General features: G+C 46.1%; 1 protein-coding gene across 2 annotated transcripts in view; it reads left to right on the top strand.

The window, feature by feature from the left end:
- Positions 1–21,194: 21,194 nt before the first annotated feature.
- SRGAP1 (SLIT-ROBO Rho GTPase activating protein 1) overlaps positions 21,195–25,246 on the top strand; it is a 152,589-nt gene continuing 148,537 nt past the window's right edge. For both annotated transcript variants that reach the window (XM_075080924.1, XM_075080922.1), the window contains exon 1: positions 21,195–21,896. In XM_075080924.1, coding sequence (XP_074937025.1) covers positions 21,830–21,896 — 67 coding nt within the window. In that variant the 5' untranslated portion in view covers positions 21,195–21,829. The remainder of the gene's footprint in view (positions 21,897–25,246) is intronic.

Below are 25,246 nucleotides of genomic sequence, written 5' to 3'. Positions count from 1 at the left end.
TCCTGGTAGAAAAACTGTTCAGAAGCTTTTCTCGTATCTTAGTATATTTAACAATGCACTGATTTTTTTTTTTAATCTTGTTTTCTGAGTGGTTACTGTAGGCCTTTGTGCTATTTGCAGTTTCTGTTCTTGTTCAGCTAATAAGCCTAGTCCTACCTGCATGCACTGAAACTGCTGCCTACTGTTCAAATTAAACATATTCTTTCCACCAGCAAAATTTACCTTATTCTCTCAAGAAAGACTTGTTATTTCAGTTGTGGAGATGAAAAGCAAGACCTCCTGAGGGTGGACTTAATAGATGACAGCAGACTGTGCATAGGCAGCTGGAGGAAAGGGACACTTCCCTTAGCATCTCTGGCCCAGCAGCGGTGCTTACAGCAGAGAGAGCATGTTGTTTTTGGCCACTGTAGTATTTTGCTGTTGTATCTCTATAGAGAAAAAGGCTGGCTAAAAAGTCAGTCAGTTTATCATTACGATTCTTCAGCTCTATGGGGCTGTTTTTAAAATATTATATTTATGATTTAAACTGAGAAATCCAGTAGATTTCCTCATCTTAGAAATATTCCTCATATTGCATATTCTTTAGAGATTAATGCTCTAAGACCACGGTAAATTATGACAGGATATGTGTAATCTAACAGTGACACACCTCAGTGCTTAAAAACCTTTAGCCTCCAGCCTTGGGCATATCAAAGACCAAGCACGCTGCTCTTAGATCATCCTGTTCACTCCCTCAAAGCTCAGTGCTCAAGGGCCCAAACATGCCCCTGCTGAAGTGGACGGCAACGCTCCAACCTTAACTGGTATTTGCAGAGGAAGCTTAAGCCTATGGAGACATTTCCATTTCACAAGCACAGGGTCAAATTAAACACAGGGAAGAGTCCAGTAGCTGTTGGTCAATGTGAGGAAGAATGGGATGGTGGAGAGAGCCCCAGCCTAAAAACTGGGAGATCTGACAACAGTCTGTGGTTCTGCCACAGGCTTTCCATAAGTTAGACTAGCTGAGTATGGCTACACTGCTAATCCAAGCCTGGGCTGGCTTGCTGTAGCTGTTCAGCTGTGCCAGCTCTCTCTTGGCTTCTATTTTCAAGACAGCTAAATTTGCATTCACACTATAGATGTTGTTTCACAGCACAACTTTCTACATGGCAGGTGGTTTTCTAGTGAGATGACATTTTGTTCTAGTGAAATGACATTTTGTTCCTAATTAACGTATGCAGTTCTTTGCTCAGGCTAGGTGATCAAAACGAGCCCTGCCAAGAAGAAAGGAAAAAAGCACCCACAGCTTGAACACTGGGCCAGCTTTCCTAACTGTTTCAGACAATTAGTTGTGAAGCCAACGTCAAATGTATCCTTCCTTCCTGTTCTTCTTACATCTATTAGATTATGATTATATTGCCTTCTGCAAGATCACGGACAAGATGAGACCATTGGAGAGCAAGCTGCTCTGGGTGATCTAAATGGGAAAGAAGCCTTTCCATTCTTCCTTTTCTTCCTCAATGAATTTTCATTCTTGTATAATGAAAATGAATGCTGAGCTGTCCTGTATCATCAGAGAATTTACAAGTCCATCCGTGGAAAGAAGATCTTGAAAGCATAACCTTTGCAAGTTCATGATTCCTTTTGGATAATGGAAACCAGAAGGCAGTAGGTGGCAACAGATGTCAGCTGAATCAGTGAAGCTTTGGAAAACCACTGGAAACAAGCTTGGGAGTCTGCATCATTTAGAGCTGGGAAAGGAGAACAGGTAGAATAGTTTGTTTACCAAATCCTGGTTTCCAACCCTGACTTTTAGATGACCACTGCATGGGTAGGAGATGCTCCCACTCAGCACTTGCATTCACATCCGTACAGCCCAGTGCAGGCTGATCATCATGAGCAATAACTTAATTTTCTTGCCTGGAAGCAAGCTAGAAATGGGTACATGCAGACACAAGACATGTTACGGCATATTTTGAAACTGAATTGCGGGTTAGTCTGCATGTGTGGAGGCAAAGCAATTATTCACATGCGAGTGTGCAACATGACTCTGATACAGCCTGTCTCCAAGCTCTTCATGAAGGGAAAACCAACCGCTAGCACAGGCCCAAGGTATCCTCATCCAGTGTGAATGCCGCCAGCCCCATCTGTGCCAGGTACAGTACGAGCCAGTAACTCATCTGACCCACACTCAGCTTTAAGTACAGCAAAGACCTTACAAGCAGGCTGACAGGTCCTTGGTCCAGACAGAAAGCACACAGCGATGGCCTGGCATCCTCCTGAGGCCGAAGCACTAATTAAAACTGAAGATGTGACTTCTGTGTCTCTGATTGCTGTTCCTGAATGGGGCATTGCAGAACTTGTCTCTCATCACCAGGCCTCAGCAAGGACCGCCACACAGAGAGAGCTTCAGATGCTCAGGAGGTGCCATGTAAGGGCCTTGTAAGTACCATAGATACAAAGTACCTCCATTGCTCTTTATGTTCAAAGGTTTGTTGCTTCCTCTGAACTGTTCCTCAAATGTGGATTTTGCTTTGGTCACCTCGTTAGTGCCATCATTTCTCAGTAAATACAGCTGGCCGTGTGCTCCCTGCCCTGCCCTCTGTTGAGCAAATCTTGTGCTGCTGTGCCCCAAGGCTTGTAATCTGTAGCCAGACACTTGGAGGATGCTTTGGGTACATCTGCATTTTTCATTTTAGCTCAGAGCATCAGCTTGCAGTCAGCCAAACCTCCCTGCTCCCTACCATGCTTTGCCTCACTCTGTGCCCTAGTCCCCAGAGAGCCAACTGCTGCTATCCTCTGCACAACTCAGGTTGCCCAGCAGAGAGTGGCACTGGCCCACAGGTGTATTCAATCCCCTGGCAGGATGGATACACCTGGTTCTGCAGGTTTGTACCTGTTGGAGCCAGCTTAGGCTCCGCCGGCCACGCCAGCCAGGCCGGTAAAGCAACACAGACATGCTGCCCTACTCACCGTTCCTGCACCTCTGAAGCAGGGATGGTGGCTGCTGCAGTGCTGGATGCAACTTAGTGCAAGTAGCAGGAGACTTCATTTGCCCCTAGAAAGTGGAACACACTTCCTCCCCTCCCAGGGGAGGACAGTCCTTTGTAACACCCAGTGAGTGAAGAGGACAGGGTAGGTGTGTGGTGGGACAGAAATGGACTAGAAAGGGTCAGAAGAGGGATTGAAATTACTTTCCAGACCTGGTGGCTTGGGTTTATCACATACCGGGAGAGCACGAATGGCAGCTGCGTGCTTGTGGAGGTGCAAATACCCATCAAAAGGGAAAATACACAGTGGGGAGGACAGCACGGGGGAAAAGTGAAGCCTGCTCTTAGAACAAAGAGGAACTGTTCTTCATCTAACTCCAGATCCTCTCCTCAAAGGGTTTTTTCTTTAATTCCTCCCACTACAGAGGGAAATCATTAAAATATTAAAAGATGCTGGGATAAAGCACATAAATCACTGTGTGCTCAGTTAAAAAATATCCTAATGAACTTTTTGCTAAGGCACAGCAATCTCTTCTTCTTCTTACCTGGTACTGTGAGGAAAATTATCTTATTTGTCCTCACAGTATGAGTCATCTATAACAAAGGACCTTGTGTGTGTTTGCCATAATTAATGACACTCACATAAAATGAGACTTCTGCCCCCTCTGTGAGCTAAAGCTTAAGTTGCAGAAGCATCCTTTTGAACACACTGGCACTAAACTTATCAGTGGCTGAGCACAAAGCATTTTCATCTTGCTTTGAAGCTGTTTATGAGGGTCTTGCAGTAGCAGAGAATGAATTTACCTTTCTCTCCTACATGCTGCTTCATTATAAGTTCTCCAAGGTTCATAGAGAAGCAAGGAAAATAATAAATATTAATTTCAAAAAGTTTAGTTAACACTTGTGCATGAAGACTTTCAGTGGGTTTAGGCAAAAGCGCATTGGAGACTTTGCTGTGTTTCTGTACCTAAACCACAGAATATCACCCACTCAGAAACAGCCACGGCTGTCTCTTTCTCTAAATTTTACTGCAACACTTTATTCCTCCTCTATTTCATCTTTTTATCATCAGACATCTTTAAATAACCCTTCATCTTGAGAAAATTACAGGGTACAGTGGACTAAATATGACATGCAATAATCCTTAACAACTTTGTCATAGGACTTTGGGTAAAGCTGCCTCTTTTTAATTATTTTTATACCTTGAGAAATTCCTTCTTTAAAGCATATGTGTTGTCTTCTTCATTAAAGTTAGTAACCATGCTGAATCACATTTCTTTTTCTAGTCATATGTTATGCAAAATAGATTTTTTTAAAATGTGACTTTACCTCCCATTTGATGCCTTACCTGCCTGGGTTCAGTCTGAGTGCCTGTGCAGTACAACCATCTACTTATTCTTTGCTTTATTCCCAAAGTCACCTCTTTTTGAGGTTCAAAGTTCCTCCTTTTGAGGACTAAAAAATGGAACAAAATTATAGACTCTGGTATTTTTAACTTTTTCTTACTACTTTCAGTAATAAAGGACTTCCACCTTTCATCACCTAAGTCACTTCTCATGGCACTGCAAAATTGCGGACAGAGCAGTATTTTGACCTGGGCCCCCATGACATGCCTACTCCCACCACCGTCACCCCCATCCTTACCCATGAGGTGGCTGCGCAGGCAATGGAGCCTCCTGACGTCCCCAGCTGAAATCCACCCATTTGGCACCCAGCCCTTCACTCTTCCAGCTCCCAAATGTGCAGGAGCCCCGTACCTGGCTGATGGTCACAGGGCCACCACCACCGCTGCCCCCAGGCTCCCAGCATTTGGGGGAGCAGGGTTCTGTGGTTACAGCGTGTCTGAGTGATAGGTCAGGCTACAGGCAGGAATGCACAGGGATAGAGAGACTGACTCTGGCTCGGTGACAAGGTAATCTGTTGTGGGCACAGTGTGACAGGAAGGTTTATGGGGAACAGGGCAGTTGCAAAAGCCCTAGACGTGCAGCAAAGTGAGGACTGAACTCTCTCTGTCTATGGGGCACAGTGCCAGTGCCAAGAGCGGTGGAAATCCCACTCATGGGCTCTGCTCTTCAACAGGGTGGTGTCAGGGGGAAAGAAGGGAGATAGATCAGAGCTACGAGAGCTACCTCCTGCTTTCTCCTCCTGGTGACCCCTGGACCTACACAGCTTTACCTCCATACAACAGTGAGGAAGTGCGGTGCTGGGAATACAGAAGCCCCTGTCCCACTTCTCATTTGGTCTCATCTCACCCACCAGGAGTCCATCTTGAAAAACAAGAATTAAAAATGCTTACTACTCAGTCTGATAGAAGATGAAAGAAAAGATACTTTTTGGCTGGCATGTAATAGTTGGGCATTTAAAACATTGGAACAATTCTGAAGAGCAACATGAAAATTGTAGTGTTGTGGCAGGACACAGCAACTGGGAATGAGATGAGGTCTCAGGTAACTAAATTGAAGCTAAATTGAAGCTAAATGGAATAAGGGCCCTGATCCAGCAAAGCAACCTCACATGGGTACTGCAGCCCCCATGTTCTATTCTGACAATGAGGTTTGGCTGGGACGTTGTGATTACCATTTGATGTCTGGTTTAATATCTTAGAATTAAGCTACTGTCAGCATAGCTGAAGGGGGAAGATGTTTTTCCCAGTAAAGAGAATACAGAATATTGACAAGTAGAGAACTGTTCTCAAGAGAACGTAATTTTCTCTTCACCTTTGAGCCTGCTTTCTGTAAAAGGCATTAGCTTCTTACTCCCTTGGCAAAGTCAACCGCAACAAATACCCACAGTTTGAGCTGTGCAATACAGGAACTTTAAAATGTTCATTTTTGGAATAGTTATTCCACATTCATATTAAAATTTCAGTTGCCATGCTAAAAAGAGGTTAACGAGATTTCTGGCAGTAGGAGAACCATCTCAGATAAATTGCTTTCTAAACATGAGATACAGACTTATTTTATTCAAAAGGAATATCAAGTCAGAGTACCTGCCCTTTCTTCCCAGTTCAAGGTAAGCTGTAGTCACTTTTTCAGAGAGTTTCTGGGTTGACTTAAGTTAACATATGAACTGCTAAAAGAAAAGTGACAGAGGGTTTTTTCACTGTCTCTGGATTTTTGAAGAGCTAATGGAAGAGAAGCTGGTTGAAATTCCGTTTGCCTCAGGCAAACAGGTTTTTTGATGTGTGAGTAAGGTATTATTAGGTTTTTTCATCATAGTAAACACAGGACCAGTAGAACTGTGTGCCTAGGCTTGTAAATTTTCATGACAGCTTTGCATACTAGAATGATTCATGTAATGAAATAATGCTGGAATTTAATAAAAGAAACACAGCTTCTCCCATCATTGAGATACTCCCCAAGATACAGAATCCTACAGCTTCTTGACATCAGTAAAATGATGCCAAATTATTTCAGCAGCTTTGGAACATACACATAAAGACCAATTCAAATTTTCCTTCCACATTGGTACCTGCTTTGCGTGGTGCTTACCCAGGACATTTTTCTAGCAGAAGGCAAGTAAAATACTTGCAACACTAAAGATAGAAGAATCACTCCTGTGTTTCATTAGCAAAATAATGGTAAACTGGGAAAAGAGATGGTCTAGCTCTAAATACCAATCTGGGCACAGCCCTAGAAGACAACTAAACAGTTGGCCAGACACCTAACCTTGCTGTGTACACACTTGTCTGCTTGACCTAACCGTACCTTCCATTCCTGCTTTTGGGCACACAGAGGATCAGACTCATCTGAGCAGCAAAATGACTGTTCTGGACCTGTAATTAAACAGATCCAGAAAACAGAGGCTGCTTAGCCAAAGAAAAGGAAACAAAAGGTTTAATGTCTACAGTTTATAAAATGAGCTCAAACTTAAGCACTACAGGGCTTAGTGTTGGATGTTTGGGCCCTAAAATGGAGTCCAACAGCCTGTGCTACAGCTTCACGTTGAATGCACAGAAGTAGTCTGGCATCCCATTTATCTACTGGTTACTATTATGTTGGCCAGCTTACACACTGGTTTTATAGCTGTCCATCCTGATATAATTCTTTCTCCCCATGCACTGCATAAATTCATACCTGACTTTGTACAAACTTGGGAGATGGCTGACACAAGTCTTGTGACTCTGTTTTGCATGCCAACTACCTAAAGGCCAGTACATCATCTGACTCAAGAGCACTGAAGTCCTCTGTTGAATTCAGCCAAAGGATGTAGCAGTTTAAATCCATCAAACAGAAAATTGGACCTAAGAAGAAAAGGAAAATTTTAACTGCATGGATAAATGTCAATATGCTGTGGGGCATTTTGAGAAGGTGCAGCTGCAGTTGCTGGTGTTCTTGAGGAGTCGACAAAAGCTGCAGCTCTGCAAAGTGAACCTGATTTGACTTGTTCCCTGCAGCTCCCAGAACTGAGTCATACTGTGCAGTATGTCCAGCTTTGGTACAAAACCTGTTCATTACATCACCTCCAGATCAACTATGCAAGTAAAATGGATCTGGCACTCATTTTTAACTTGCAATAATTGTCTTTGCCAACTTTTCCTAATTAGTGCAGATTCTCTCCATGACCTATTTTCAGGGACTGAGCCATTCAGTCAGGCCTGGCTGATAACAGCCTGCATTTTTGCTTCTATGAAATAAGGAAAAGCTCATCTGTAACTACAAATTTCTGTTTAGCTGCTGCAAAAAGGTCGTAGGTACAAAACAGGCCAGTTATTTTCAAGGTTAGATCTTGAAAGTCCTTCAGGTCCTTCAAGTCCTCAGCACTGCAGACGTTTAAAAGAATCTCTTCTCTACTTCATCTCCACATTATACCTATACAGCGCAGATGTGACTCCCCTACCTCAATTCCTCACCAGACCGTAGAGTAACACTTGCTCTCATTTTCTTTCTCTTGTGGTCCTTCCTGTTTGTTCTTCAGTGAGTCTTTTTATCCTACCTGAACAGCCACACAGTTTAACAGGTGGAGCTTAAACTATTTCCCTGGACATCATTGCCTATGGTCTAGCGGGCAGGACACTTTCTGGAACAGTAAGAGATGCAGCTGTGAATCCCCCTGGCTATGGCAGGTATGATTTCTGAGGGAGTACTCTAACCTGTAGGCAACTACACAGTGGAAAAGACTGGACTATGCCCCAGTCTTTAAAAGAATAACTGTAGGTATCAGATGCTATCTGCCCTGTATGGCCAAGACACTGGCTCCCACGTTGGAGAGCTGAGGAGGGATTCCAGGCTTACTCCCATGCCTGTGTCTCCTGGCCCACACAAGGCAGCTCCCACACACCACGCAGGATTTTCTGGGCAGTTGCTTCACCCCACACACTGTAAAAGGGAATTGAACAGCTAAGACTGCACCTGCCATTAGGCGCTGCAGTGCTTGAGTTGTAAGGACTAAAATCTTACACTGGGCAGATTTGATGTATCTAAAAGACAACCTCTGAAGTGCGCTGATAATCAGGTAAGGATCCTTCCCAGTTCTCTTTATGAAAAAGATATAAAATCCTCCCAATATAACACAATTGCAAACCAAGGCAAGAAAGACTCCAACAAAAAATACCTTGTGCTCACTGGTTCTGTCCTGCTCTGTCCTGACTGCTCAGGTGGGATGCATCAGCTGCTGGTCCCCCAGCAAACTGTGGCTGCTTGGGAGCCACCCATGAGGCTCTAGATTTAAGAACTGGCTCTTTGCTCCGCTCCTCAGGCTGAACTTGCCAACTTCTGAGTCATGTCTTATTGCCAGGGTTTTGAGTTTCGAGATGGATTTTTTTTTCCTCTGTAGGTATTTTAAAGTTAGCTGAGAAGGTTTGGGGGAAGGGAGGTGGGAGGGACAGATAGTAATTGGGTTTTCTGATTAGATTCCTTTTGCTCATCACTGAATTTCACAGAATCACTGAACAGTTGATGTTGAAAGGCACTTCTGGAAGTCATCTTGTCCAACCACCCTGCTCAAGTAGGGCCAACTACAGCTGGTTTCCCATGACTGTGTCCAGATGGCTTTTGGATATCTTCAAGGATGGAGACTCCACAACCTCCCTGGGCAACCTGTGCCAGTGCTGAGTTTAATAATGTATTTGTTCATATTCATAGTAAGTTTAGCACATTTCTTACATTTTAGAAAATTAAGTGAGGACTCCATACACAGCAGAAAAGAAAGTGTATTATGAAATTAGTGTTCAAAATTTTGACTATGAAACAATAGTGCCTGAGAAAACCTGGCCATGCTCTCATGTAACCATAGAGTGAAAAAGCTGTGCAGAGCTGAGCATGATATAAGGGAGTGATATTAATGCCATTCTCTCTTAGATGATCTCCCAGGGCTATTTTCTTAGAAGGAGTGATCTAGCACTCAGTTATTTCTTGAAGGTTCTTTAATAGGCAATTAAGTGTAAAAACACCAAAACAGCACAACCTCAGTAGGGACCTGGGCACATAAATAAAATAAAATAAAAATAATAAGGTTTTGATAAAATATAGAAATAAGGCAGAACTGAATACCTATATCCAAGAATTAAATACAAAGAACTCTGCAGCAGCTAGTTAGTAATGCTGGAGACACCTTACCTTACTAGAAACTTGCACATGCTACTTGAAAAATTATTGTTTGGTGTAACTGAATTTTTCCACATGTATCTGGGATTTCTTACCTATGAGCAACTATCTCCTTAAGTCTCTTTAGAGGTCCAGTCCAAAAGGCTGTCTCAGAATTTATTTAAGACCCTCAAGTAGGCAGGAGTCCACAAAACAGAGATGTGAAATTGTGACACCCTTTCTACCACCCACCTCCTTGTTAGAGTATTCACTCCTAAAATAGGACAGCTGGTCCTAATTCACTCCATCAAAGTGTGCTTGAATAGAGGAGTGACTCCCACACTGCAGGGTGTCCCAGAGAGTGTGCGTCAGGGAATTGTTAACACCTTTCCTGCTGAAGCTGGGCCTGCAAAGATTCATGAGATCTACAATTTCTTCTTTATGCATGTTCTTCACAGAGGTTAGTGCACTGAAGTCTATGGATTAGCATGTGCATCAGAGGTGTGGTTAAGTGTTTTGCTAATGTGTCCTACTCTCAGTCTTTTTAAGGTACAGTGCAGTAGTTACAGTTTACGGAAACATGGGAATATAGCATATATTGGATCTAATTGTTCAGGTGTACTTAGCTTACCTAAATCTAGATGAAGGATGTTGTAAACTACTGATATGTGCTGAGGCAGTCTGCATATTAGTTGCTTTCATTAAACAGGGTAGAGGTCCAAGCCATAGGAGAGAAAAATAGGCCCAATTTCTACTCTCTGTGGGTAGAGAGATGTAAGCACAAACAGACAGAGAAAAAAGGAGCAGCCTCCCCTGACACTGTGACGGATGCTTTATAAATCCTATAAATCCTGCAATATTCAAGGAAAAGAAAACAACTTCTGCATAATTATCCTTGAACTGCAATACTGTAATGTGTGCTTAGGAATAACACCAGAAGTGCAGAATACTTGATTAAGACAAGGCATATTGATGATTGGGAAAAGGAGCTTTATTTGTTTTTGATAAATGCCATTTTTAAAGCGATCAGGCAGAGTCAGTGTTCGTAATTCTGTGGTCATGCAGTATCACAGGGACATAATTAAAGACACTTACTTTGCCGAGCTGGGAGACATGCAGTTGCCAGGCAACATCTTACGTACCTTGAGAACATATAACAATGCACATGATTTATGTAGTGTTGCTATTGTGTCTCCAGATGCTGATACCACTGTATCTAATGCAGATTCTCACAGGCTGAGCCACCACCTATCTATGACCACCATGCTGAGTCTATTCCCTGGTTTGCCAGCACGATCCATCAGCCGCAAGCCCATTTTTAAATCTACAGCTTGGATCACTACTTAATATAGTAACGTAAGCAGAAGTTGGCTGGAAAGGAGCAGTAATAAATTTCATTAAACTCCATTAATTACTTTTCTTCTCATATCAAATTATCAGTCTAATAATATTAAATTATAAATCTAAAAATTATTAATTTGGTGGTAGTTTTTACTGTATTTGGGAAAATTAAGATATTTTTAAAATGCATTTGTCACAAGGCATCATGTCCCCAGAAGCCACAAAATTTCCTGAGATCTGAAAGTCACACAAAAAATTACATCCAAAATTAGAAATATTGGAGATCTCCCAAAATAATTGTTCTGTGTTTTCAGGTTCTTGGAAAGAAAGTACCCATTCCATTCTGGATCTGTTACTTATCCTGGGCTAGATTTTCTCATCCACATGGATGTGGCTTAATCCACTGACACACTTGAAAACCCATAAAAGGAGACATAGAATCATAGAATCATTAAGGTTGGAAAAGACCTCTAAGATCATCAAGTTCAACTGTCAGCCGAACACCACCGTGCCTCCTAAACCATGTCCCAAAGCGCCATGTCTACATGTTTTTTTGAATACCTCCAGGGATGGAGACTCAACCACTTACCTGGGCAGCCTGTTCCAATGCTTGACAACCCTTTCGGTGAAGAAGTTTTTTCTAATGTCCAACCTAAACTTCCCCTGGTGCAGCTTGAGGCAATTTCCTCTCATCCTATTGCTTGTTACTAGGGAGAAGAGTCTGACCCCCACCTCACTACAACCTCCTTTCAGGTACCTGTAGAAAGCAATAAGGTCTCCCCTCAGCCTCCTCTTCTCCAGGCTAAACAACCCCAGCTCCCTCAGCTGCTCCTCATAAGACTTGTTCTCTAGACCCTTCACCAACTTTGTTGCCCTTCTCTGGACACGCTCCAGCACCTCGATGTCCTTCTGGTAGTGAGTGGCCCAAAACTGAACACAGTACTCGAGGTGTGGCCTCACCAGTGCCGAGTACAGGGGCATGATCACTTCCCTGCTCTTGCTGGCCACACTATTCCTGATACAAGCCAGGATGCCATTGGTCTTCTTGACCACCTGGGCATGCTGATGGCTCATGTTCAGCTGGCTGTCAACCAGCACCCCCTGGTCCTTCCCCTCCAGGCAGCTCTCCAGCCACTCCTCCCCAAGCCTGTAGCATTGCATGGGGTTGTTGTGACCAAAGTGCAGGACCCGGCCCTTGGCCTTATTGAATCTCATACAGTTGTCCTCGTCCCAGTGATCCAGCCTGTCCAGGTCCCTCTGTAGGGCCTTCCTGCCCTCCAGCAGGTCAACACTCCCACCCAGCTTGGTGTTATCTGCAAACTTACTGAGGGTGCACTCGATCCCCTCATCCAGGTCATCAGTGAAGATATTGAACAGGACTGGCCCCAACACTGAGCCCTGGGGAACACCACTTGTGACTGGCCGCCAACTGGATTTGACTCCATTCACCACTGCTCTCTGGGCTCGGCCGTCCAGACAGTGTTTCACCCAGGGAAGAATACACCTGTCGAAGCCATGAGTCGCATTAGTCAGCTCCTGTAGAGGTTCGAATGGTTGGACTCAATGTTCTTAAAGGTCTTTTCCAACATAAACGATTCTATGATTCTATTCTACGATAAAAATACCAGTAATCTGTGTTATGAAAGCAAACCTACACCAACTCACATATGTTCAAATGAATTGCATGTATTTTGTGTTGTATTTGTTGCAGTTATTGGATGTTGGAGAATGATACTTGCAGGGTGTTAATATAGGAAACTTTCCTTATCCTAAGTACATCTCAGACATTGTGGTTTCATAAGCCATGCCACCCTACTCAACACGAACAAATGTATTTATATGGTAGTCAACATGAACTAACTGGGTTGAGTCTATATGAAAATCTGGTCCATGTAGGTTAATTTTCTCAGATTTTATACAAATCTTTGGTTCAAATATTATTATATTGTGAGGGGAGAAGGGAGAATCAGCTACTGTATTCAGAAAAAAAAAAATAGGTGGTTTGAATATTTTCTTTTTGATGTCTGGAAGCTTTGGGTTGGTGTCTGCAGAAACCTCCGGGCAGTAGTCTGCTGCCCCCATCTTCCCACTGGAGGGAGCTGTGACATCTGAAATACCTCAGGAATCCCGGCTGGAAACTGCCCTGGAGGCCCCCAGGAAGGATTTTCTGCACATCTTTGCCTTCTGCATTTTTGAAAACTATGAATCATCTTAAACAGATATTGTCAGTTACATTAAGTCTTTGGTCAAAATGAAATTTTGAAGCAGTTGATATTAACAGAAAGCTTTCAGTTATATGTGTACACATGAGAAACAGAGAGATGACTCTATAAAAAACATTATTCACTTGGAGACAAGTATTTGTGTGGTTTGCAATATTTGCACACCCGGTTATTGTGACATTGGGCTGCTGAACAAAAATAACAAAAGGAAGCTAAGTCTAAGAAAAGTGCAAACAAATGCCAAAAATTAAAGGAAAAATTGCTTTTGAACTCCCTACTGATTTTCTTCTATATGGGACAGGTCTTTGTGGACACTGGAATAAAAAGCTTAACAGCTTTACTTTGAAGCCACAGTTATGAGGGTAAGATCATTATATTTTACCTTTGAACTACTGTGTGTCTCCTGCTGATGAGAGCCAGCAGCCCAAGTGTGCAGAGAGGGTCAGCTGCAACCTGAGGATATGACAGAAAGCCAGGTCCAATAAAGGATGTGGGTACCCACAGCATCTCCCACCTCCTGACCCCCAGCAAGTCCATGCCTCTGCAGCGGGCACTTGGGCTTTGCCTGAGGAATCATAGGCATCTCAAAATCCACTGAATACCCTGCATGGTACACGAAGAGACTCTCACAGCCAGGTGATAAGAAAAGCCAAGGACAGAGAAATATCTGAGGTCTCCCTCCTGCCCAGGGGTAGGTAGGTGTTTAGCACAGAGTTTTGAGAGGGAGACTGCAGCAAGGACCACCTTCCCTTTAGAGAGTCACAAAAGTATCAAGTCTTGAAAAGAACAGCATTTGGGTTAACCTTCGTCTTTCAAAACCTGACAGCAGGAGAAGGACGTTGTGATGTCTTCTAATACAGCTGAGCAGCAGCCTGAGAAGCGGGAGGTCTGGATTCAGTTCCTTCTGCAGCCTGAAACTGTTCCAGCTGCCACCACCCAAGCTCACCCTGGAGCGCTCTTGGGCCATGCTAGCAGCTGGGATTTTCAGTGATGTTAAACTGGTATTAAGCAAAATGTAGAAAGAGTGGGTCTCCCCAGGCCCAGCTGGGTGCCTGTATCCCCCACTACCCCCATTTGCCAAGGTATCACCACCTTTAGCCATCTGACACCCCTCCCGCATGATTCTGGTTTGTCTTTTTGCAACAGCGAAGGCAAAAGCAGCTGAGGGGAAAAAGAACTGAGGAAAGCAGCACGTTGCTGCTATCGATAACGAAAAGAGAAATAGCCTTTCTTTTTCCACTCTTCTCTCTGCATATGCCTTGCTCTTGGGAAAGGGCTCAGCCTGAGGGGGGGACCAAGGGGCTGAATCAGAGAAATGGCAACATGCTGCGTAGACCATTAACAGCAAGGCACTTTTTTAGCCTGATAGGCTGCAGCTGTTCCCAACCCCCCAGCCCACACTAATGAATAAGCAGACTAGTTAGATGTTTCTGCAAAAATGAACAAGGCTGACATTTGAAGTGTCATTGCTGGGCCTCCAAATTAATGCCCTTTTGAGATAAATGAGGGTGGTTTGCAACCTTTCAACTACTGGCATGGTCTGAAGCAGCCCAGAAGGCTGAGATCGTGCAAAATCTGGATGGCCCGTGAAGGCCATATAAGGATAGCAAGACCTGGAGTTGCGTTCCCCTATCTAAGTTCTGAGGGTACAATCCAGCAGCCTTATTCATATAAGCATTCTAGTTAAAGTCAGATAGCAGCAGCAGGATGAATTACATAGGACTGATTTTTAAAAATACAGGGTTCTTAATTCTCTGATGCTGCTTCAAGCACTTTCTTCTCCTTTTAAACTTAACCCAACTTCTCAAGTTCTCCACTCAAAACCATTAGCGTGAGAAGGTCAGGATTAATGAAGTACCAGAAGCATCTCACTTTTAGCTGAGAGCTGATGGAACAAATACAAACAATGCAAATGAAAAATTTAAAACCAAAAGCTAATTATCAGAGTTGCAATTATCTACTCATCAAAGACTTGAATTACCACAAACATGGCCCCTCAGGCTCACTTGGAACTGTTCTCTCAAACGCACTAGTGTTCACCCACCAGGCTTGGAAAGAAAAGCTAAACCAAAAACCATCCTAGTGCTTCTCTGGACAATATAGCTGTTATATTTAAGAAGTAAGATAAAGATCCAGAACAATGCTAGCACACGTAAGCTGGCAGGTGCATGCAGTTGCCTAAATTTAGGTGTGTGAAGCTTACAAATTGGATATTCAGCTCATCATGTTGAGAAGTGGAACACCAGAATCTCAAAGGCTACCAACAGAACAAAAGTAGCCCTCCAGAGAGAATGTGATTACTTCTATATTTCGTCTCCTTCAAAATGGCAAGGCTGCCTCAGCCTCTTCTCATTAAGCGAGAAAGTTATTACTCGGAATTCATTCCCCTTGTAATTACTAATTGGGAAGTCAATAGCAATACCATATAAAAAAGGATAATATTCTTAACAACAGCAAAAGGCATAAAGTAGCCTCATCGCTTTCTATATATTAGTTATGTCATTAGTCCTATTAGCACTGCTCAAAATGAACACGTTAACAAGGAAACATGAAACTGCACTTCATGACTGTAAAGCGAAAGGACTAAATATTGACATACCAATTACTGCTTTAAGTCTTACTAATTTCTTCAAACAAAATAGCAACAAAACTAATGTGGGGAGGTTTGGTGCTTTTCTTTTTGCTTCAGAAGAAATACAGTGCTTGTTCATGTCCCAGACTGTATCAGTTCTGCAGCGCTGAAACCTTACCTTATTGAGACAGAAGGATCTCTTTCATTTGAAGTCAGTGGTTTCATCTGGAAGACTTATTTTTCTGTGATGCGAACAATTCTCCACTGGATTCAGATGTGTTTCATGCTGAGAGCACTATCACATGCATTTGAACATGGCAAATTGGCTGTATACACACATACACACACGTATATATAGAAGGTTACCTAATGGTATTTTTCCTGAATCCTCCTTCAGACAACAGGCCAATAGGATTACTTTCCAACATGACCGCAAACAGTAAATGAACAAACACAGTCTGCATACTCCTAGCTATGCATTTTATTCAGGAACAAGCTACTATATATATAATCACCATATTTCTAATACACTGTTGTTAGCATTCAGCATATTACATTCAGGTTTTACGAAGAGGATGTCATTCCTGTCTTATATGACCCCTGGGTATGATAATAAGGAAAACTGGAGCAAAATCCATCCTAAATGAAGTGTCTAAATTAAGTGAACTGTAGCGATCACCACCAAGGACATGCCCATCTCTCTTGATTGACTTTTGAAGGTTAAATGACTTGGTTAAATAACTCGTTTAGATTAGGCATATGACTTTAGTTGCCTAAATTTAGGTGTGTGAAGCTCACAGAATGGACACTCAGATATTACACCCAAAAGAAATCCAGCAATTCCTCAACAGACAAAAATGGTAATCCAAAGAGGTACATAGCAAACAGCTAGGGCTTGAAAATTGTTACAGACCCAGGTATAGCATGAATTTAAAGCACATTACCAACTCTACATATTTCACCTGGAGACACTCCTGTTGTGAAATAAGAATGCCTTTTCTTCCTGTACTCTGCATCTGGAGGAGACTGTGTCCACAGGCCCTTACAATCAGTACACCCGTGCCAGTGGTTAGAGTACTGTTCCTGGAAATGAGAGGTTAGTGACAGCTAAGGCTCACAGAGAAACTTGGGTGAAGGAAACATCTTTCCTGAACTACTGAAGTACGGCAGCTTGCAGTCCTCATTTCATTGCTGTGAAGGTCCAGCTGAATGCTTTAGAGCCACTCACTTTCAGGTCAGCCAGGGTGAAGTCCCGGCTCTTCTGCAGCCCGTGACAAACGCCGTACGCCCAGATTTCATCTCCGTGTCTCGGGAGTTTATAAGCACGGAGCAGCATTAAGTGCTGCACTGGCTGGGGGCACGGGAGAGAAAAAAAGCCTTGCTAGTTTTATATCTCAGATAAGCAACCGTATTTATGAAAATAATCTCATTCCCAAGCAAATAGATTCGATTCTATAGAAATGTGCATCTTATCAGTGACAAACATTTGAACAAGCTCTTTGAATGGTGCCTCTTACTGATTTTTCAATAACAATCAAATGTTTCATTGTTTCAATTAAAGCATGGTCTTTCATTTAGAGACTTACTGCCCAACTGTAAAATGACTGATTGACTGTAATTATAAAGCACGATGAATTATATGTCTTCTTTTCAGCCTAAAGAAAATTAGTGTAGGGTTTTGTTGTTTAAGGGGGTCGATGCATTTCATTATGTGGTCACAGAGAACAGCTCAGTGATACTCCAGCAATCAGTTATATGGCCTATTTTTATTAGCAGCACAAGAAAGCAAATACTGCACAGATCATCAGGCTGTGTAAATGAAATGCAATAATGAAGTTCTCAGGCAAGCGGAATCCAGCATGCCCATGTTATTCCCTTTTTGCACGGAGTGCATGAAGTATTGCAGGAACTGCTCTCTGTATAAACACATCTCTGGTTTATCATACATAATTCAGGATTTCCAGTTCCCTGATGGAGCAGATTATCTAACTCCATACACTGACGTGCGGTCCACAAACCCCGCACCAGTATTGTACCGCTGCAGTACCCTACCACACTGCATTATTGATACAACTCTGCCTCTTGCAACAACATATGCGCTCTCAATCAGCTTTATCCTAATACTTTTTAAATGTCTGCAGTGGCCTCCCTGCCAAGACCTGGATATGCTCTAAATGCAATAATTTAGAGTTCACAGAAAAACACTGTGGATAAACATGCGTTTTCAAGCACCATCCACGGGTGCACAGGGGTTCATATAATAAGACTGTTCCACAGCTCTAGCACTTGCTGGCCTTGAAATTGATGGGAAGTCTGTGGGGACCTCTTTGGGAACAGGTCTTGAAAGACAGGGATTTCAGTACTAATCTTCTGTGTCCTGTAAGTCACCTCAAACCTGGCATTGCAGAGCCCAGGCAGAGTCTGTTCCTGTGCAACCGCCATTGTCGCAATGGGATTGCAGGCTGTGTAAATCAGTGTGGAATTGAGTCCGGAGACTTGAGCTGCCACGAACATCTTAAAAGAAGATTACACCCATGTAATAATGCACAATCCTTTGCCAATCCCTAAAGACGGGGGGTGGGGGGGGTGGGGGAAGAGGAAATCAGATTTCGCAGCCAACTCAATCCTGGTTGTCCTGCAGGCCAACCCTAACTCAGGGATCCAGAATCTGTGCAGCTCTGAGCCTGGCACATTCAAGCTGCTGGGACTCAGGTCCATGCTTGGTCATTCGCCCTGCCACGGACACACATCCCTGAGCCGAGTGGCCAAATGCAGGAGATCAATCTCTGGAGCCAGAAGATGGTTTCTGCATCTTCACAGGCAATTGCCTTTGCAGAGGACACAAATTTTCCCCCTGCAGCCTCCAGTTTGGGTCTGTGGAGCCAGGTCCATCCTCTGGCTGCAGCACCTAGCACAGGGAAAAGGGGTGGTGTAGGCATGGGTGTTCAGCCCCCCTCTGCACCCTTGTCCTGGAGAGAAAGACCTGGGCAGTATTTCCCAGCATAGGCTCCGTGGCAAGAGGGGGCTGTGTCCTTCAGCCCCAGGAGAGGAGGAGGCAGATTACTTCATGTCTACACCTCCAACGACACCTCAGTCATGGTTCGCGTGCCCAGCTCCTGGGCAAGGGAGATGGGAATTGGCTGGGCCGGAGGTGCCAGTCTGCATAGCCTCACTCAGGGCGTGAGGGGACTTGACCACCATTCTCTGTCCTCACCAGCTGTGAAAACACTGTGCTCTGCAGGACCAGGCAAGACCCACAGATAATCTCCACCTAGTACCCTGTGTCCCCTAGGAACATGGCCCATTGCCTTGCAAATCAGCCTGTCCCCAGCTTAACAGAAGGACTGGAACAGCCAGGAGGCAAGACATGAGCATCAAAGGCTGAGATGAAAATCAGAGTTGGGCGAGATTACCAAGATGACTGCTCTTCTGAGGCAGGGCTTCTTATTCAAGGGATGTAATTTGACCATCCAGCTTGGGGTTAAATTGGCTTCAGACAATAACCTCTGGTACTAAGATTGCTTTAGGTGATCTGAATCAGGATCAGAACTGGAAAGAGATTGTGCTGGGAGGGCAAGAGGAAGAGACATAATAATATTATAGAGATCAACACATGAAGAGGGAAAAGAGAATAGGAGTGCTGTTACTCCAATCCTGTAGCAGGGGAGAACATGGTACCTAATGAACTGAAAGACAAACTGCAAGGACAGATGCACTCTTACTGCTGAAATGCAGAGGTGTGGAAGTGAGTGTCTGCAATGCAAAGACATTGCACTTATAAGAATTAAATATAAACACAAGCAAGAATGTAAGCACAAGCACAGCAATTGTGCCATTTCCCTCCGAGGGCCAGGTCCCCATAGCACTAAAGCTCAAATATAGCCAAATCAGTGGGTAGCTGGATTGAACTTTCCCAGCAGCAGATGATCCCCCTGTTCAATCCTGTATGTCCTGAAACGTCAGGTCCTGGCGGTGTCAGGACCAGCTGTCCAGGACAGGATCTCTGGGCACTTTCACCGCAGTAATTGTACAGCAGCCACCTTTGGAAATTCCTTGTGAATAGTTTGCAACTTTGCCTAATCACTCCCAGACATACGTGATGCCAGCAGAGCCCTTGGTGCCTCCAGAAAGTCCCCTGCCTGCCTTTAACCTCCTCAGAGCTGACCTCCCTGCAGCCCCAAGTCTGCAGCTGTGGCCTTGGGTTTGGATTTTCATTTTGACCCATGAATGACAGCACATTCTTTGCCCATCACAAGGCAGAGTGTCCATCACTCTTTGCTTTTTCCATTTTTTTTTTAGCAAGCTCTTCTTGGGCAAAGGCTGTTTCAGGGCAGCCAGGGGAAAGGGAAAGGGGCTGTGCAACCTGAGTCACACCTGACTCCTTCTGCAGGTGACTCTCAAGCTTAGAGCCCAGGACCTGGTAGAAGTATGCCTACTAGGTCTGTGAACCACTGTGCTCGGCTCCTGGCACACATGGCCTCATCTCCGCCTGCAGAGCTGGCAGCCAGCTCATCCTCTGCAGCCCCAAAGGGCTGAGCCAGGTGCCAGCTCTGCAGGCAGAGGCTGTCCCCATCACTGCTAGAGGCACACAGGAGCAAGGGCACGCCTGAGCCAGCTCTCCCCCTTGGTGACTTGCCCCATGCTCCCAACTCCAGCTCTTCCTGCCCTTCTGGACTGCCGCCTTCTGCTTCTGACAGCTCTGGCTTCGTGGGGGAACTGTGCACTATTGCTCACTGGGCTGGAGTCCATCCTTGTGACACCAATATTGAACACGACCCTCTGACACGGGCAGCCCCCCACATGTAGCACTCAGGGGAGCAGCATTTCGGACAGCCTCCCGCCTTGTTTTCCTTCTTTCCCCCTGCGGGATACCACTACGAGCTGCAGCAATGCCCCACACAGGAGTGTTGCCAGTCCTGCCCTGGAGAACAAGCTGCATTCAAAGGGGAGCACCATGCGGGTGAGGATGGAGGAAACGAGACCCTGCTGTGCTGAGGGACATGGCTCTCCCCTCAGTGCCACCGTGCCCCTCGCCCCCCTGGGGACTGGTCCCCGGGCACGCCACCGCAGCCACAGCCCCGCTCCCCGCAGCTGCGCCCTGACTCCACAGAAACGCGGGAGGAAAACGGGGTCCCCAAAGGACGAATCTCCCCTCCGGCCTCTCCCAGAGGAGGCAATACAGGGCTTTAACTTTCCCCGCCGGATCAAGGGCTTTCTGTCACCACACCGCCGCCTCACCGCTTCGTCCCCTGAGGGCACCCGGCCACCATACGCTCGCTGCGGGGCGGGGGCGGCGGCCCCCTCCCTTCCCTCCCGCTCCCGCCCGGGCCCGCCAGGCCTGCTAGGCCTCCCGCCGCGGGGCAGCCGGGCGGCAGGGCCTGCGGGCCCGGCCCGGCGGTGGTGGGCGGCGGCCGCAGTCCCACCCCGGCCGCCGGCAGCGGGAGAGGCGGAGCGGGCAGCACCGGGGAGGAGGCGAGCGAGGAGCGGAGGCGGGCGGAGAGGCAGGAAGGGAGGAGAGAACGGCGGGAGGGCGGGGAGAAGTTTATTCCCGGAGACACCTCTCCAGGGCGCGGCGGGGGTGCCGCCCCGCGCCGGCCGCTGCTCGGGGCTGGGACGTGCGCCTCCGCGCTGCCGCCCGCCCGGGGTTAGTGACGGCGGGGTGCCGGCCCCGAGTCCCCACCCAGGCGACAGGAGTAACCAGTGCTTCTGGCGTACGGACCGAGCGCGGTCGCCCGCCCGCCCGCCCGCTGCCTCCCGCCCACGCCCTCTCCCTCCTTCCCTTCCTTGCCTTCCCCTCTCCCGGGTGCGTGAGGAGAGATAACAATGGTGGGGCGCAGCCGCCGGGCCCCCGCCCTCGCCTAGTGGAAGCGGGTGCCCCGCGGCCAGCAGCAGCTCCTCCGCCGCCCCGCCCCGCCCCGCCCTGCCCTGCGGCGGCCCCGGGCCGCCGACCGCGTTGCTGTCGGCGGCGGTGCCTGGAGGCGATGGTGCCCGCGCCGGGGTTAGTCTGATCGCCGCCTCCCCGCCTCGCCGCCTCCGGTGCCGGCGGCGCTCCCGCGGGGCCAGCCGCCCGCCGCCGTGCTCGCTCCGGCTTGCGGCCATCTGATACAACTTGGGAGCCCCCCCCCAAAAATAATACTAATCGATAATAATAATTTAAAAGAAGGAGAAGAAGGGGGGAGAAGCGGAAGAAGCAAGTGGATAATGTCAACGCCGAGCAGATTCAAAAAGGACAAAGAGATTATAGCGGAGTATGAAAGTCAAGTGAAAGGTAAGCGGGGGGCGCCTCCCCGGACCCGGGGGTGGCGGCGGCGGGAGCCCCTGCGGCGGGCCGGCCGCCCTCCGGGACCCTTCCCCGGGGACTGCGGGCCGAGGCCAGCCCCGCCGCCGTTGTCCGGGCGGTCGGTCCGTGTTGCCTGAACTTCGGGGCGGCGGCGGAGGGGAGCGGGGCGGCGGGCGCGGCTCCCCCGAGCGGCGCCGGTTTGTGTGAGGGGGCGGCGGCCGGGCGGCAGCTGCGGCGGTTGCCGCTGCCCGACCGAGCACCTTCCTCTCCTCCGCCGATCTCGGTAACGCTGGGGGGGGGGGGAATAAACCCCCCCCAAAACCCCAACCAACAAAAAAAAGGCTTGGTAGTTAAACTGAAGCGAGAGACAATAGTAAGCCATGCCCCTTTCTTATGGCACATGGCTGGTGTCCCCCACCCTCCCCTCAGGGCTGTAGTTTCTGTGTCGGGCTGGGGAAGACGGCTAATAAAGAATTATTCCTGACTATTGAATGAGCCCTTTCAGCCATCCCAGGAAGTATTTCGGCCTCGCATCGCCCGGCTGTATCGCATCCAACTATTGTGCCAAGGACAGCGCCGGCAGACCCTGGCTTGAGCCACCCTCGAGTTTCCTCGCGTAGCGTTTTCCCCTCAGCCAGTGTGTTGGGTGGAACAGGGGATGGGAAAGTAGCGGCGTGAGCAGTGGGGTGTGGGTCTCTTGGTGCCCATCCTTTTCTTCTGGGTGCTGTTGGGGAATATATTGCATAATACACAAACTGGAATAAATCCATGCTTCAAGGGTGGATGTGAACCTGAAACGCAACCTTAAAAAAGCTATGTAACACCTGAATTGTGTTTATTAAAATGATTTGGGCGTGCTCCTTATGTACCTGGGGTGGACCCTCCCTGATGCTGCCTCCGGTCTCTGTGCGGAGACGGAGTGTGGCTCCACGCCGGTCCGTGGGCTTTTGGGACTCCCCCTGCCCCACACGGACAAGGGTTGGGGACGTTCAAACTGAGGTGTCGGAAATGGGGTGGGAGGAACCACTGCATGGCTGTTCAAAGATTTGTTGACTTTCTGTAATTGCACGGTATTTTTTCCTCTTACTTGATCCTGCAAGATCAATTTTTCAGGACAATTCTTGAGGTTTTGTGGTCCTTTTTCCTCTTAAAAGGAAAAGAGGTAGTTGTTGAGTTTTTTGATTCCTAAGCTTAACTTTTTGTGAAAAATACCTCTCAGCAGTAAAAGTCTTTTTTGGGTCCAGGAAGGGATTTAGGCTTAAAATAACAGAACTGCCACGTCGAGGGGCAGTGAGGGGTCTTCTCTGAGCTGGCAGATAGGCCATGCTTCAAGTGTCTGTTTGACATGGGCAGGGCTGAGACAGCTCTCGCGTAGCTGGTGGATTCACTGCCATTGAGCCTTTGGGGGATCTGTGCTTCTGCCTCTCTGTGAAGATGGTGATTTGTCTTGATCACTGAGCAGAAAAAATGTTCAAGATCTTTGCAGAGTGTGCAGGCTGTTCTTTGCCTCCTCTTAACACGATTGTTACGGGCTCAGCCTTTATTAACTACAGCCAGTTGCTATATAAGCTGTTCTTTTCTTTTGAATAATGAAGAAAAAATACTGTGCCCTTCAGCAACATATGTCGGATCATTTCATAAACAATAAAGATTAAGGTAGTGAGCATCTCTGATAACCTGGCTCCTTGGTGTCATGGTCCCCCATCATAATTGCAGAGGGAGGTAGCATTTGTAAACATAGCTTAGTAGGAATTTTTACTTGCTTTTGCTCCTTGTGGTCGTCTGTGGTGTGTCTGGTCCCGGCTGCCTCGCTTGAATTGTTGATTAGCAGCTGTTTGAAGAAGTATACTAGGCTAGAAATAGTAGCCAGAGCTTCTTTTTCTTCAACCAGCTTCACTACAACTGTATTTCAGGTGGCAAAACTGGCTGTACTAAGAATAATTGTGCCTGATGCTAGCTCAGTGATACTATAACAAAGTAATAGTACCATTGTGTGATCTATTTGATATTGGGGGGGTCAAGGGCTAAGGAATCAGTCCTAATTAGCCAGCAAGGTAACTTTAAGTGAATATAACTGCTGGAAATGCAGGCTCTATATATACTACCTGGAATTTCATGCATTAGGGTAGGAGAAAGGGTGTGGCCAAAACGCTTTTGCTGCTTATGATTTCTGTTGTTTGCAATGGCTAGCTGATTTCTCACTGCTGACATGTTTAGTTGCCTGAAGGATGTGGACAATTTGGCAGCAAACCAGCTGTTCAAGGTCCTCTGGATAGGCGCTTGCAAAGGAATGTAAGACCACATATATCCCTTACCTTGTTATGAGGCTGCATTGAGCCCAACGTGCTGAACACCAGTGTTAGCAATTCAGAAACCATACCACCGATGTCTGCATTTGTAAATCCTGTCAAAAGATGTCTGAATATTGATATTGAAGAAAGGGGGGCCTCTAATGTACATGGCCTGTAGGGTATGTATATGGTGCCATATTTGGAAATGAGGATTTAACAGTGCCATTCTTCACATAGCTTTTCTGCTCTTAACTCCTCAAATAGGAAGCAGCAACAGATGTTAATTGTTCTGCCTGGTTCCTGGGTGGTGTAAACTGACATCTTCTCCTTGGACTTTTAGCAGTATCAGTAGGTTGGCTGTGGAAGTCATACAGGAACAGTAGAAAGCCTGCAAATGTTACCTGTTTGTCAAGCTGAAGTGGACAAGGTACTTCTATTTGTTGGGCAGAACATGTTGTTGCACTTTTTCGGGTTTTTTTGGCAACATCCCTGTTCTTCAGGCTAACTTCTGTCAAGAACTATCGCAATTGTAGCAGTAAGGGAATTGTGTTCACTTCCCTGCACATCATATAGAAGGCAGAAGGATATTTCTTAATGAAGCCGTAATACCAAAGTTAGATCTGTCTAGAAGAATACCTATACCCATTGGTTTGGGGGATGTAAGGATACTATGATGACACAGGTACCTTAATTTGTAGACATAAGGCGTGTCAGAAGTATTACTTTGTTCTGTATTTCTTAGTCATTGGAAGTGAGCTATTTTGATACACTTCAGTTCCAGTATGACCTTGTTACTTGATAATTTTGCTGAAGCACCTACTTCTCAGCAGTGTTTCTCTTTCTAACTCAAAAGCTTTAGGAAAGGCATCAAGAGCTTGTTTATTCAAGAACATTTTGACAGTTCCGAGGAACAATTTACATTATTGTTAAAATGGCTTGAGCAATGTGCCTTGTAGACTTTCTGTAGGCTGTATTGGATTACTGAGTAAAATTGGTTCTTAAAATATCCCTGATCATCCAGACTATCAATTGTACGTGTTTTTTTTC

Source organism: Phalacrocorax aristotelis, chromosome 1 (assembly GCF_949628215.1).
Source record: "Phalacrocorax aristotelis chromosome 1, bGulAri2.1, whole genome shotgun sequence".
Classification (NCBI taxonomy): Eukaryota; Metazoa; Chordata; class Aves; order Suliformes; family Phalacrocoracidae; genus Phalacrocorax; species Phalacrocorax aristotelis.
The sequence above is the reverse complement of the archived record's forward strand: the minus strand, read 5'-3'. Positions and strand labels throughout refer to the sequence as shown.